Consider the following 15,627-nt stretch of genomic DNA (forward strand, 5'->3'; position numbering starts at 1 on the left):
GGCGAACCGGGCAAAGACAGATTGGGCTGGAATTGGAGGAATCGGTGTAAATGCGCGATTTCACGTGTCTGTACCATCGCAGCTCTGCCCACTGAAAAGGCTTACAAGCAATGATACACCAAGCCTCATTCAATGGTGGGGTTAGCAAGGGTGTCTGCCGCCTCCCGCCCTCCCGGCAGGCTTCTCTGTCACATTCCATTGCGGTCTCGCCACAGACCAGATAGCTTTCATCCGCCTGCGCCTCCTTCAGCCGGGTAAGCGGAGCCCCCAACTCCTGCCACGCCTTAAGGAAAAGACCGCAGACGGAAATGACCGCAGCGGCCACCACCTCGGCGTCCATTTACACCCGGTGAAGCGCCGGGGACAAGACGCCGACAGGAAGAACCTGCATGGGCGGCGACCCTGAAGGCGGAGCTGGAACCGAAGCCGGAAACGGTGCCGTGGGCGGGACCTCGGGCTCCTTTGTTTCTTATTGGAGCTCAGCGCTGCCAGTCTCTGCCTCCTCCCTCCCGTCCTCACCTCTTCCGCGCCGGCAGTCAGTAGGTTGCGGGCAGGGGCGGGTAGGGGCGGACGGCCACTTCCGGGTGGGAGAAAAAAGCTGGGCCGCGGGAGGGGCCGGGAAGAGGGAGGAGGAGGAAGAGGAACCGACGGACGGCGGCGGTTGTAGGTTGTTCGGTGGCGGCGGCTCCGGCTCTCTTACGGGCGCACTATGGACAGCCAGGGCCGGAAGGTGGTGGTGTGCGACAACGGCACCGGGGTAAGCGCTTCGCGGGGAGGCTGCAGCGGCTACAGGCTCGGGCAGGGGATGAGCGAGGGGCGCGCGGGCCCTTGGCGCCCGGGGCTGCACCCCTGGGCCCTCGGCCCCCGGGGCCAAGGGGCCAGGGCCTCGCTTCCCGCCTCCGTGGGTGTGGCGCGCGAGAGGGTCGGGCCCCTTAGTTTACCCGAGCCCGCCACTCCCGCAGCTCGGGGTCAGGACGGCGGGCGAGGCCGGCACTGGATGGGGTTCCCACCTGCTGCCCGGCCGGGGCCGGCCCCGCGCTGGAGCCGCGGGATTCTGGCTGGCTAAAGGGCCGGAGGAGTAAAAGGCTGGGTTTGTGTGTTCCAGAAGGGCTCCATTCCCCAGGGCTGCCGGTGTGTAAAAAGAAGATCAAGAGGCCTTCCTCTTCCTGTATAGTTGAAGATACAGAACGGGAGGCAGGAAGCGGGTTTAAAGAAAAAAGGGAAGTGCTGTCATGCAGTGAGCCTCAGTCCTTTCGCAGTGTTTGTTTTTTTGTTTTCTTGTTTTTTGAGGGGAAGGGAGACCAGGTCGGCAGTGCATCATTTACTTTTTGTTCTGCATGCTGGAAATTTGGCCCAGGTGCAGCCCCGCAGAGACCAGTGTGTTCCAGTGGTTGATCTCGCACCCTTTAAGGCCCAAGTGTTAATTCCACTAACCTTAGGGGAAGTTAATCAGTTTGGGTACCCCTCCTCCTTTTTTTCCTTACTTGCAGAATACAGGTAATGTTAGTATTTAAGATTCTAAAATGCAAATAATTGTAAAAATCTGAGTAAAACACTGATATAGAAATTATTTGAAGGTTGTTTCTTTCAATCGCCCCCCCCCATTAAAAAAAATGTATTTTGGGCAGCAAAGTCAGCAAATTAGAAGACAGAAGTGTTACTTATTTTGGATGAGTTCTGTAGTGATCACTTCCCCCTACATTACAAGTCCTAACCATCTTGGAGCTGCAGTATTTTGTGACTTTTATCCCCTTCCTTCCATAAATGTGATAGATGAATTAAAATAGATTTTTTTTGAACTTTAGAGCCCTTTGGAAACTGGATTGTTGAGGGGAAAAAAGAGCTGATATTCACAGCTATAATATGCTGCCCTTGATTGAATTTGTTAGACTTTTACAAGTAGTGATGATATTAGCTTTATCTGACCTAAGTTAAAAACGGAGGAGAGTAAGAAGACATCCATACAAAATGGAATAGTACTTAAAGAAAAGGAGGCAGGTCCACCACTATAGAAACATTTTTAAGATCTATTGTTAAGTTTAAAAAAAAGTTTTACAGCAATTCCATCTTTATTAAAGATATTTATGTGTCTACAAATGTATGTGTATATGAAAGTTTTGGCGGAATTCATAAGAAATGTATGTTCATAGTGGTTACCTGTGAGACTAGGGCTAAGAGTGAGGTAAGGTGGGAAGGACTTCATCACCCTTCTGAATTATTGGAAAACTGTTCTTTGTTTTTTTAACAAACCATGTATTTTTAAACTATCTTTAAATGAAACTAACTATAAACATGTATTACTTTTACAGTTAAAACTCAGTTAAAGGTGCTTTTTAAAAAATATTAGCCTGATTCCCACTGTAGTCTCAAATTGACCTCTAAATAAATGTAAATCTTTAAAAGTTGATGTTAATATATTTTGTTTTGTGAATATGTCAGCTTTTTTCTTTAGAAATTGAAGTCAGTTATGTTTTAATGGATTCCTCCTCTTTGAAGGACAGTGAACCCTGTTTTTGTAGTATATGTTTTCTCATAATATTTAGGTTTTTTTTTCTTCTTCTTTTTTTAAAAAATTTTCTTTTTGGCTGCACCGCATGCAGGATCTTAGTTCCCCGACCAGGGATCGAACCCGCGCTCTCCGAGGTGGAAACGCGGAGTATTAACCACTGGACAACTGGGGAAGTCCCATAATATTTAGTTTTTATGTTACTATTTCATTAGTTTATCTGTGTTAGAAAACTGATTGTATATTATTGATTAGTCTTATGTCTAATCCATAATTTAAGAATCTTGCTTCTTAAGACAAAAGATCAGTTACTATGACATAAATAGAAAAGTGTAGTTAATTCAAACAAAAACTTACATATTTGGTGTTATGTTTCTAGTTACTCTAAAATTTTTATCAGATTTTCTATAGGACATGGTAGACTTCAAATGAAGAAACAGCTCTGATGTGGTATGTAGTCATGAATGCTGTGATATTTCTGAAAATTTAGAGAATTAGGAACCACTTAGATTCTGTATTTCTTATGGTTATACTTCATAGTCATTTTGATTTTACCTGATTGTACCTGAAGGTCTAATGATTCCTCTATGATTAAATAAAGAAGATATTAAAATTAAATTTCTAAAAACTTATGGAAATAGTTGTTACTCCAAAGCAATTTGCCTCTTACACATTTTAGGTGTTAAAATTATAGGTATTTGAGAACTTGATTTTTTTTTTTTAATTTATTTATTTATGGCTGTGTTGGGTCTTTGTTGCAGTGCGTGGGCTTCTCATTGCGGTGGCTTCTCTTGTTGCGGAGCACGGGCTCTAGGCGCGCGGGCTTCAGTAGTTGTGGCACACGGGTTTAGTTGCTCCATGGCATGTGGGATCTTCCTGGACCAGGGCTCGAACCCGTGTCCCCTGCATTGGCAGGCGGATTCTTAACCACTGCACCACCAGGGAAGTCCTGAGAACTTGATTTTTTAAGCCCCTCTGGCAGGCCCTGAATCGAATGCCCTAAGAGTAGGTGAGTTCTTGTGATCACATGCCAGATGTTGGTGCCGCTCTTCTTCCTCACTAGCTCCCAAGCTGACCACTGTCTCTTTTCCTCCTAGAGGAGGAAAAGCTCATCCATTTCCAGTACTTTATGCATTTCACCTTCATAACCATTCAAACCTAAAATGGAGCCTTTGTCCAAACCTGCACCTAAAATAGAGCTGCGGAAAGTGGCCAGATAAGTGAAAATGTGGAGATCTGCTTAGGCTTGGGTGCCTTGCAAGAGTGGGGCCTGGCCCCCTGGTGTTGTATATTCTTTTACCAAACTTGGGTGATTTCATCAACATTGAGTTAGTTCACCAACAGTGAAGACTTCTGGCGTGCCTACTGTGTGACTGGTAGGTATAATTTTCAGGGTCTAGTGATACAAAGTAGCTTATAGTGTTAGGTAATTATACTTTTACAATTCACATTTGTAGTATTATGGCCTTTATCAGGCTTATACAGATTTATATAATGAATTTAGGAGTGTTTGAATTAGAAACAAATCAGAAACAGGTTTGGTTTCACCCTATAAAATGCTTTGGCATAGGGCTTCCCTGGTGGCGCAGTGGTTGAGAGTCTGCCTGCCGATGCAGGGGACACGGGTTCGTGCCCCGGTCCAGGAAGATCCCACGTGCCGTGGAGCGGCTAGGCCCGTGAGCTATGGCCGCTGAGCCTGCGCTTCCGGAGCCTGTGCTCCGCAACGGGAGAGGCCACAACAGTGAGAGGCCTGCGTACCACCAAAAAAAAAAAAAAAAAAGTGCTTTGGAATAAATATAATAAATATTTTGGTGGTCTAAGATCAGAATAATCACTATGCAATTAAATTAATATGTCAATACCATCAATTTAAATTAATAAAGGAAAAATACAAATTAAATAAGTCCAAATGAGGCTTTATAAATCCCAATTTATTTTTTGAGGGAGAAAGGTACTTTTAGAGCAAATGTAGATGAGCTTTTTTTTGTTGCTTGAAAGAACATTATATTGTTCATGTTCTTACCATTTGATGACTCAGTAGGAAGTAAGGGAGCCAGTTTAAACCACAGTGCTATGAAGAGGAAACTATATATGGTAAAATCTATTTCTTAAACACAGCCTTACTGCACACAATGAGAGAACTAAGCCACCAAGTCTTAAAATGATTGGAATGGGGGGAGGTATCTCCAGGATTAAAAATGATACCAAACAAATAATTTAAAAAAGAATATTTTCTTTCTATTTTATTACATCGTGGTTTAGATGTTTTAAAAAATACTTGCTTTTTACAAGAAAGGAAATGGCAGGTTGTCTGTTGGTTATATGTTATTGAGAAATACATCATTGTAATTATATTCTTGTTATTATAACTATTAATGCTTTCACATTTGAAATAATGTGAAATAGTGCAGCACTTGCCATTTTGACCAAACACTAGTACCCTGTAGTAATGCTAGCACTGGATGGCAGCATCTACTTCCAGTAAGCTACTGCTTAAGCAGAATAAATGATTTCATTAATAAGTGATTGGTATCTTTAATTTGAACTAAAAGCCAAATTTCCATTTTTTATAAAGCACAGGAATAGTAGTTTACAATTATTTTTATAGTTTCAGGAGTTCTTAATATTTTGTCATCTTGCCTCAGGCACTTGGCAAATATTTTGTCCCGTGAAGTATGCTCAGACAAGAATTTCAAGATGCAAACTACCTGTCTATAATTGTTCAGGTTATAATCAGTAAACATTGAGTGATGTGATTATGGATTTACCGTGTTGCACGTTTCCCAGTGTGTTTGGCTCAGAATGAGGGGAGGCACGTCAACCTTCGCAGCCTCCTCCCTGCACCAGGACTTGGCTTACGCCCCATCCCAGGCTCCTGCCCCACCTTTACCTTGTGTTACGATTTCTCACTTAAATCATTTGTTTACATTTAATGTGCTAAAAATGCCCTTACAAACTTGTAGGTTCTTTTTTCATTCATTCTGTCATTTTTTTTAAGAACATTTATACCCATGTGAGCATGTTCAGTCTGGTGAATGGACACTTTTGACCCACCCAGTGTCCTTATCTGTTCATTATGTTAATACATAAGAATTTAATGTCTACATTATATTTGGTTTCTATATTTGGAACATATGTATAAATTATGACTAGAGCTGGTGATCATGACAGATTTTATTTATGTAGAAATTTGGATATGGTGGGGTAATGAGAAGAGATTCTCTGGTTTTGCATCTGATTTCCGTTCACGTCAAGTGAGCTGGCTTTTGACTTAAGGACAAAAGCGAGTTTGATTTAGAAGAGAAGCGTGTGAGAGGTTTTTTCATTTTCTTTTAATTTGAATAGACTAGAAAATAGTAAGTATTATTCTTTTCCTCTGTAGCAGTTGTCACTCCAACTCTTTCTGGGTCACATTGTTAAATTATTTGGGAAGACATTGTGGAAAAATGGAATAGCATTTCTGAATTCTGTTGAACACTTTTTTAGGGTGGGAAGTGTATTGCTCTTTATCAACCACTATTCAAATGGAGAGAGAGGTATGAGCAAGCAGGTAATCTATTGCATATGCCATCATATCACAGTAACTTCTGCCTTGGAAGCTAATCTGGTCAGAATTGTATCATAGTTTTAGAAATGGGTATGTGGCTGAATGGTAAACTAAGCAGGACTAGGTTTTGTGAGTTTGGAAGAAAACCTATCTGAGCAGTGTGTTTTATGTAGGTTCTAAAATGTAAACGTGAACTGAGGAGATACGAATTCAGGTGGTATTGGAAATATGCAATTTTAAAATTTTAGGCATATTTTTCATACCAGTAGCTTTAGTCTGCTAAAGACATGACTTCAACATATTTTTAAGAGCTCTATATATAAAAGACTTGAAATTATGCATGGCAGAATGTTCTAGACTATTTATAATTAAATGCGGTTCATCAACATCATTTCCAACAAGATTGTCTTTGCAGTAGAAAAATTTTATATTTTGGAGGGTTAGTCAGAAGTCAGTGAGTTTCAGGTAGTTGCTAACCTTTACCACTGTCAAACAAAACAGTTCCTTGTATGTAACCGCTTTCTCTCCACTTCCGTGTTATTACTATCATGCATCACATTCAGTTACTGTTTTTCTCCTTAATTCTTCTAAGAGAATATGGTAGCTGAAGCCATGGAACAATAGACTTTCTCAATATTAAACATATTCTCTAGGTTAAAATAATCATAGTATCATACGGGTCAACAGCAAAACTTCTAATATTTATTGATCAGTTAAATAATATGCATTTAGTATGTGTCAGACACTGTTCTAGGTGCTTGGGATTCATCAATAGACACAAAAATCCTTGCAGTGTACCATACATTGAATAAAGGCTTGGTAAGAGAGAGGGTAGAGACTGATTGCATTTCCTTTCTTTTATAGCTTCTTCCTCCCACTCTGAAGTTTTAAACTGCCTTTTCCTTGTAATGGCTGCTCTTAAAAATAAGTCTAAACAGACTGTATTATTGGTATAAGAACTAAAAACCCTTGGTTCTATTTTCAGTTTTACTGTAGATTGTTAAATCTCCTAGTACATCAGTTTCTTATTCATAAAATGGAAGTATTATTAGAGTCAGTGATATGTCCTCATTGGAGAAGTACACTATCTGAATATGAAATTATGTCATTTGTTATTACTGAATACGTTTGTCTAAATATAAAGATGTAAATAGCCCAAAATGCCTAATAAATGTTTATTTTGATGCTAGTCCATATGCCATTTGATTTTCCCATTTTCAAAAATGGGATTGCTTAAGTGAATTGCCAGACATGAATGAAAAGCTGCTTTAGTTCTGTTCATTTTCTGACATTTCTCTTTTAAAAATCCTTAGCATTTGTTGAGTGAATTTGTCCCTTCCCCTCTGTGCATCAAGGCAGTGGGCTCCAGCATGAACTGCTCAGCTTAACTCCCTGTGGTGGGGAGACCTAGGCACTAAATAAGCAGTTAACCAGTAAGGAAACGGGAACTCTGGTAGTAGCGCCATAAAGGAAATAAATGGAGGATATGATAGATGGGGTGACTACTTTGGGTAATTTGAAAGCAACAAAAGTTTAAAATATTATATAAATGCAAAGTGGTACTTTTCAGATACAGTTTTTAAAAGGGTAGTATCAGGGCTTCCCTGGTGGCGCAGTGGTTGAGAGTCCGCCTGCCGATGCAGGGGACACGGGTTCGTGCCCCGGTCTGGGAAGATCCCACATGCCGCAGAGCGGCTGGGCCCGTGAGCCATGGCCGCTGAGCCTGCGCGTCCGGAGCCTGTGCTCCGCAACGGGAGAGGCCACAACAGTGAGAGTCCCGCGTACCGCAAAACCAAAATGAAAACAAAACAAAACAAAAAGGATAATATCATAAATACCTTGACACTAACCCACTTTTACTGTTCTTTTCCAGTTTGTGAAGTGTGGATATGCAGGCTCCAACTTTCCAGAACACATCTTCCCAGCTTTGGTTGGAAGACCTATTATCAGATCGACCACCAAAGTGGGAAACATTGAAATCAAGGTAATATTTTATTTATTGATAAATGAGGAGCAAAACCTGTGAGGTGTTCTTTGAATTAAGTAGATTTAAAATGTGATGCCTTGAAAAGCAAAGGAGGAGGGCCGAATTTCTTATATTTAAAATTTTTATCAACACCTGAAGAAAGGCACCAGAAACTGAAGTTAATTTCATCTGACTTTAAGTATAGCTTGATGCCATCACTCTCTGAATGAAGTAAAATACTTAGTAAGATTTTTATGTTGATGTGAATACTATATTAGTGACTTAAAGTCCTATTACCTAATATAATTTTTAAAAGAAATCAGCCTGGTATTTTTATGTCTTTCAGTTCCATATATTTTTCTATGTTAGTGTCTCTTTGGGACCTAAGATTTTTCCTTCCCATGTTCTCATGGCCTGATCCCCCTACATTTTTATATAGCTAGTCAGGAAACACAGGATATAAATCTTATTGGTTCCTCTTTTCACCAGTATAACTGATTTCCATAGTGTGCAGGAGGAAGCTGTGCAAGTCTTTATTTGGCCTTGTATTTATCTTAGCACGAGGAGAGGGAAGGGAATATTGTCATTGCCTACCTGCTGTACTTAACATGAGTAACTGGATGTTAAGGGTGATAGATTTTTATCTTCTATTAAAGGGATTGAAAATCAAGTGGGAGTTACAATACTGTAGAAGAAAAAGAATCAAAAGTCAGTGGTCACCAATTGACTTACATTTTTCAGGTGGCCTAGGGATCAGCTTATACAAAATGCAGTAACATTTAGGGGCCCTTTCACTGAATCATTTGTGAACGGACTAGCATTGTTGGTCCTATCTGGACAGTCCTTGGCAAGACTTCACTGAATTGTTAGTGTGTGAGTTAGTGTGTGCCTCTCTGGAACGTTTATTTGAGATGTCTAGGAAGGTGGTAGTAGGTGGTAGAGGTTTGCTACTTGGTGGCTCTCTGCTGTTGGGACTAGAGAATTGAATTACACAATGAATAAAAGTACAAACTGAAACTTAGGTTCTGTGTTAATTTTTTAAAGACTTAAAAGAGTGAATGATTCTGGCCTCTGTTTTGTTATGTTACAATCAGAAGGGATACTCAATATGAGAGGTTTTTTGTTTTTGTTTTGGGGGTTTTTTAGGGTCTTTTGGGAATTTTGTGGAATTCTGTATTCTCTTATTGTGAACTCCTTTCATTCTGATTGAATTCAATCTTAAATGAACTCAACTTAAAATTTAGCTAATAATAGTGATAAGGATAAACTTTTTAATGATGTTGGAAGTCACACTTTTATTCAGTATCAGCCTTTTAAAGAAGAATGGCTTTTTTATATACTTTATGGATAATAACATTTTTGAGGTATTAAGATACATACAGCTCTTTTTATTGACCAGCATAGTCACAATAATTACCATTTTCTTGCTTTTTAAGGCCAAGTGATAGAAATGAAACTAGATGATATCCTAATAAGACGTTTTTGCTAAGGAATTCCCCAGTAGCATTTGCTTGTATGGTTTGTCAGTCTGTGTTCGATTGGCTCACTTCTGTTCAATCTGCTTAATCTTTTAAGTCTTTCAAGTTAATTTGTCTTCCAGTAGAAAACAGTGAAAGAAAACAGACCTGTGTCAAATTTAACTTGACTACTAGAGCTTGGAAAGTCAACTCTAAATACCCTTTACTTACTCAGCTAGACCTTTTCTGCTATTTATTTTCCTTAATTAAGGTTCTTAAATTCAGTAATGAATTAAAGAAATATGACTTTTTTGGAATTCCTATGCCTAGTGGATTGATTTATACTTTTTGTGTCTTGTTAGCTAAAATGTGGTAGACTAAAAACTGGAAATTTAAATTGTTTAATGAGTTTATTTTCATTCAGGAGTAATAACTGTCCATGCTAATTCGGCCCTAATTGTTAACTCCGTAAACTGTAGTAGTACTGCATCTGACCTCGACCTAATTTGTCTCTATTGCTTGTATGTTTAAAAATTTCAGTGAGGATTTTATTTAGGCCTTTTCTGACTCTTACTTCTACCTTCTCTCTCTTCACCTTTCTTGACCTGTTGAAGTAGAATAACAAAAAGATGGTAAGTGAGGTTACACACATGCTCTCTGTTTGTTTTCCACTTTTGCTTGGTGGGACAGTAGTTGTTGTTTTGTGTCCCTTTGGTATTGGGGAGGGGGGTAATTCCATATTTTAATTTTTTAATTTTTAAGTACTTTGATTTTTAACCTTTTTCATTGCTTCAATTTGGTAGCAACTAATTAAGTCCTATATTTCCTGATTGCATACAATGGACCAAATCAGAACTAATTACTAACATAGTTTTGAATTGTTTTCCTTGTGTTTTTTGTAGATGAATGTTACGATTAAAATGGAATGTGGTGTGCATTTTATTAGAAACCAAGTGGCTTTATTTAGGATATGTGTGATCCAGAAAATTGGGGTGAAGTTGTTGCATTTGGATAAATCCACTTTATTGACCATTGTTAAATTGAACACTGCCTGTCATAGCCTCTATATATATGTGTATATATTTGCATCCAGTACAGTATCATATGTGTATTTAATAAACTGAGTAAAATTTTAATGTGCAAATGAACTATAAATAGTAAAGGGGGAGAAAAAGAGATTGACTTGTTTCCTATATTATCCTTATCGATGAGCAGATTTTGCATTATCTGAGTATAAATAAGAAAAAGGTGGAAGTCTTGTAAGACTTTTGCATAGACAATAGATTCTTCCTCTAAATAAATACCATTGTGTGGCACCTTTTTCTTTTGAACTAGAACTAGGCGCATCCCAGGCAATTGACTCTTCACCATATTTTTCTGTGGTAGTCAAAGTGCTTTCTGTAGTAGATATTTTCAAGTTTGTTTGTTTGTTTTTAATATTATTTGTAAGCAGCTTTGACAGAGATTAATATCAGGCCTTTCTAGTGATATGTATTTTAACTAGTAACAGTAACTTTGTGAAATTTTCTTTTGAATAAACAAAAGCATTTAAAAGTGGAAATTCCTACATTTATCCTAAATAAAAGATCATGCATTTGTCTTAAAATCTGGAGGAGATTAAGAAAAAAGTGCACTTGTAGAGAACAGTGTAGGCTTAATTTAATGTTTTTTATGAAATTTTGTTCTAGGAATTTAATTGTGGTTTTAAAGTATATTTGCTCTACTTTTAATTTGAGGTGACATTGTTCAGAATGATTCTTGGCAAATCTCATCTACACTGCCTGCTTTTCATAAAATATAAATGCTTTTATAACAAAATCTCAGACAGTTACTATAATTTTTCATTCTTTCAGGTAATAGGTGATGGTTTAGGCTTGGTCCAATGATGAGGTGGGTGGTAAAAAACTAAGGCCTGATCTGATGGCTTATAATTTTGGTCTTGGGGATGCGGGCAAGTTACATAACCTTTTATCATTTTGGGGTTTTGGAAGTTAAAATGTTCTAAGGAAAACTATATGTTTTAGGATTTTTTGAAATAAAATTTTAGATATCAATACGTTTTTAAATTAGGTAGCTTGAGTTAGTCAAGACTATTTGCACTAATTTGATAAGTTAATACTCGTTTTCTTCCATTTTAAATGTCCTCTTTGTTCAGAGGGATGGTAAGATACTCAATGCCAGATGTTTTTTTCAGTTAATTGTTTATGGTATGTGTGCCCTAGAAGTAGATCCATGACACTTTTATTTTGAGTTGGCATCAGATCAGGCATATGTAAGCGCCTATTCTTGCATGGAATAAAAACTAAACAGTCTGATCAAATCAGACCAGACTTATACTAAATTTGTTGAAATGTAGTTGTGAATATATATCGATGATATAAACCATCTAATTATCTGATCTGTTATTACCTTGTATAACACAAAGAAAGATATATTCTAGAAGAAAGTAACAAAATTGTATATTAAGTTATATTGATGGCCAAAAGTAATATATGTACTTGGAGGTATAAATTCCTCCCCCTAACATTTTATTAAGAAGTGTTTAGAATACACAGCAGAGTTGGAGGAATTTTGCAGTGAAACCCATACATCCATCACCTAGATTCTGATATTAATGTTTACTATACTGATATATCACATATCTATCCATTTATCCATCTGTCAGTCCATCAGTGTATCTTGTCTTTTGATGTATTTGAAATTATCAGTATACTTCTCCATAAGTAATTCAACAAATGCATGTCAGTTACTAGAGTTCACAAATACAGATTTTTAGTTTTGCATTTTCCTATCAGATGATTCTAAATAGTTAATATTTAAGCAATTTGAGTATTAAGTTATGGTAAATTAACTTTATACAAAATTAGTTGCAACAGAAAAGTTTTAGTGAACATTTCTAGCATGTGCTTTAACTTTGTTTTTCCTTTTTGTTGTTGCTTTCAGTGGATTTTCTGGAAATCTGTTTGGTTTTTTTTTATTGTTGTTGTTTTTAGAGTCTTCACCCTTGTTTATCTCTTCTCTTTTTTTTTAATAGTTATTTTTAAAAGTTTTAAAGTCATACATGTATTTAAACTTCTGTTTTAAAATATCCTAAGGTCTTATAGCAAATAGCTATTTCTGATACTAGGGTTTTTTTTTTTTAATTGAATTCATCAGTATATGTAGAAATCAAGATTATTTAGCATTTTGACTAGCTGATTTCTAAAATAAATTTAAATTCTGGGACATCATTAGCCTTATACACACAAAATTTGACTTTTGAAATGTGGGTCATCTTAAGTATGCTGTCATTGGAGACAAGACTTGTGAGTATTCTGCTTCGTGTGTAATAGCATAGTTTTCCAGTATTGTACTTTAAGATTGAAGATGTCGCTCATGAGATAATTTTAAAGAAGAATTGCTTCTCTTTGTCTTAATTTTTTGTATCTCTACAAATTATCATTCATCTTGGTGAGGCATATATTGAAACTTAATTTCAATTCTAATTGAGGCATATATAGGTAGAAGTTTGTGAAATTTACAAGTTATGTGGTGCATATGTCCATTCTTACAGTGTAATAAAACATCCTTTTATTTTTTGCTTCTCATTATGCTTTATAGTAGTTACACTTATCATTTTGATATTTAGTACAAAGAAATGTGCTGCATGCATTGAGCATTTTTCTACAAGTTTTTTTTTTTCCCTGATGTGCTATCTCACATATCACAGGCCTTATTTTTTGAACATTTGAGCAAAAGAAACAGATGAAACCTCATACAAAACCCTCCAAAATATGAAAATGTGGGGTTTATTTGTGCTAATGCTCTTCTTTTGGAAACATATGTATTAAAGGTAAGGTCAATTTATTGATTTAAACCACGCTGTACATAAAAATTTATTATTCATGATTAAGATTTGCAAGGCATTGTTCATGAAAGAAAAGATCTTTTTAACTTGTGGAATGAAGAACTTTGTCTGAAAGTGCCAGAAAGATTAAAATTAATTATTCCCAAGTTTTCCAAAATATTATGGGAGGATAATTTTCTGAAGGTATTTTATACAAAAATTTGGTCTAAAGCTTTGATATTATAATTTTCTAGGATCTTATGGTTGGTGATGAGGCAAGTGAATTACGCTCAATGTTAGAAGTTAATTACCCAATGGAAAATGGCATAGTACGAAATTGGGATGACATGAAACACCTGTGGGACTATACATTTGGACCAGAGAAACTTAACATAGATACCAGGAATTGTAAAATCTTGCTCACAGAACCTCCTATGAACCCAACCAAAAACAGAGAGAAGATTGTAGAGGTAAGTTTTTAGATGGGTTGCGCACATATGTGTTTCTGTGATGTGATGTTAAAGCACATGTTTTTTCTTTTATCTTACCGTTGTCCTTAAGAATAAAAGGAATAAGAATAATTGTTATTTTCTCCCAGGTCCTATTTATTGAGCACCTAACTATGTTAGTCATTACTTATAAGTAGAATATACCAGTAAACAAAGCGAAGTCCTGCTGCCATGGAGTTTATCCTCTAGCAGGGGAAAACAGACCAAAAGAGCAAAAAGTGAGTTAATTGAATGGTTTGTTAGAAGATAATAGATGCTAAAGGGAAAAAAAAGAGTAGGTTAAGGGGGATGGGGAATGTAGGGAGGCTGCGTTTTTCATAGAATGTGGTAGTATGTGTCTGTGAGAAGGTGATATTTAAAGGGAGTTAGCCAGAATATATTTGGGAAGAACATTCCAGGCAAAGGAAGTAGCCAGTGTAAAGGTCTTGAAATGGGAGCAAGCCTGGCATATTAGAGAGTCAGCAAGGAAGCCAGTGTGGGAGAGCAGCAGGAGACGAGGTGGGAGAAGTAATGGGGCAATCTAGGGCCGTGTAGGCTCTAATAGGGAATTAGATTTAAACTCCAAGTGAAATGTACAAGGAAGGGACATGCTCAGATTTAGGTTCCTGTGGCTGCTGTGTTGAATGTAGATAGAACATAAGGAGGCAAGGGTACAAGAGAGACCAGTTTGGAGACTTTTTCAGTTACCTAAGCACAAGATAATAATGGTTAGGATTAGGGGTAGTAGCAGAGAAGGTAATGAGAAGTGGCCAGATTGTGGCTCTGTTTTGAAGGTAGGGCCAAAATATATTCTGATTTCTTAGATGTGGGTAATAGAGGGATAACGGCAAAGATTTCGCTTGAGTAACTGGAGGATGGGGAAAGACTGAGATAGTAGAAGAGGATTTGGGAGGGAAATGGATCAGCAGTCCAGTTTTGGACATGTTAGGTCTTCATTAGACATCCAAGCAAAAATGTCAAGTAGATGGTTATTAAGATCAAGTTCAGGAGAAAAGTCTGGGACTGGGGATAAAAACTTGGGAGAGTCATGAGGATATAGATAATATGGTTCACCAAAGAAGTGATAGTAGACAGAGGTGAGAAAGCGAAGGGCCAGGGAGATAGAGAAGAGCTGGGAAAGGAGGTTGAAACGGCTAATGAGGTAGGCAGTTACAGAGAGCAGAAAGTCTACATTCTTAATAGTTTAGATAGGTAACTTTTCAAGGTTGTCTTTCATTTTGTTATATATGAGATAGAAACCTTTAATTGCTTTGTATTTTAGTAGCTTTCCAGATACTACTTAATGTAAATATCTTGTTTTACTCAGTGGCTATCTTTAGATGTTTATGGAAATTTTGGAAGAGATTTAGAATTTTTATATTAAGTGTTTTAAAATTTTGAGATCATGGTTTTAGCTACAGAATCCATATCATTTCTTATGGTTCGTATTTTATTACTTTTTTCCCCTAGCCACCCCTAAAACTATGAAAGATGGGCTTTATTGTATTAGCTCATATTTTAATTGCATTTTACACTTTCTGGGTTTTTTTTGTTTTTGTTTTTTGCACGGGCCTCTCACTGTTGTGGCCTCTCCCGCTGCGGAGCACAGGCTCCGGACACACAGGCCCAGTGGCCATGGCTCATGGGATGTAATTTCTATGTAATTTTTCCGCGGCACGTGGGATCCTCCCGGACCGGGGCACGAACCTGCGTCCCCTGCATCGGCAGGCTGACTCTCAACCACTGCGCCACCAGGGAAGCCCCATTGTACACTTTCTGAATGGTTTACAATCACTAATACTTTGTGATGGATAAGTAGTCATTTGTAATTGCTATT

The 15,627-nt window shown here is 37.7% G+C and overlaps 1 protein-coding gene across 2 annotated transcripts in view; it reads left to right on the plus strand.

The window, feature by feature from the left end:
- Positions 1-555: 555 nt before the first annotated feature.
- The window catches only part of ACTR2 (actin related protein 2), a 35,479-nt gene continuing 20,407 nt past the window's right edge, over positions 556-15,627 (plus strand). Inside the window, exons 1-4 of one of the 2 annotated variants that reach the window (XM_082672171.1) lie at positions 556-757; positions 7,927-8,037; positions 10,094-10,108; positions 13,557-13,772. In XM_082672171.1, coding sequence (XP_082528297.1) covers positions 710-757; positions 7,927-8,037; positions 10,094-10,108; positions 13,557-13,772 — 390 coding nt within the window. In that variant the 5' untranslated portion in view covers positions 556-709. The remainder of the gene's footprint in view (positions 758-7,926; positions 8,038-10,093; positions 10,109-13,556; positions 13,773-15,627) is intronic. The other variant, XM_082672172.1, reaches the window with a different exon arrangement.

Source organism: Grampus griseus (genome assembly GCF_964374135.1).
Source record: "Grampus griseus genome assembly, chromosome: 15".
NCBI classification, from domain to species: domain Eukaryota; kingdom Metazoa; phylum Chordata; class Mammalia; order Artiodactyla; family Delphinidae; genus Grampus; species Grampus griseus.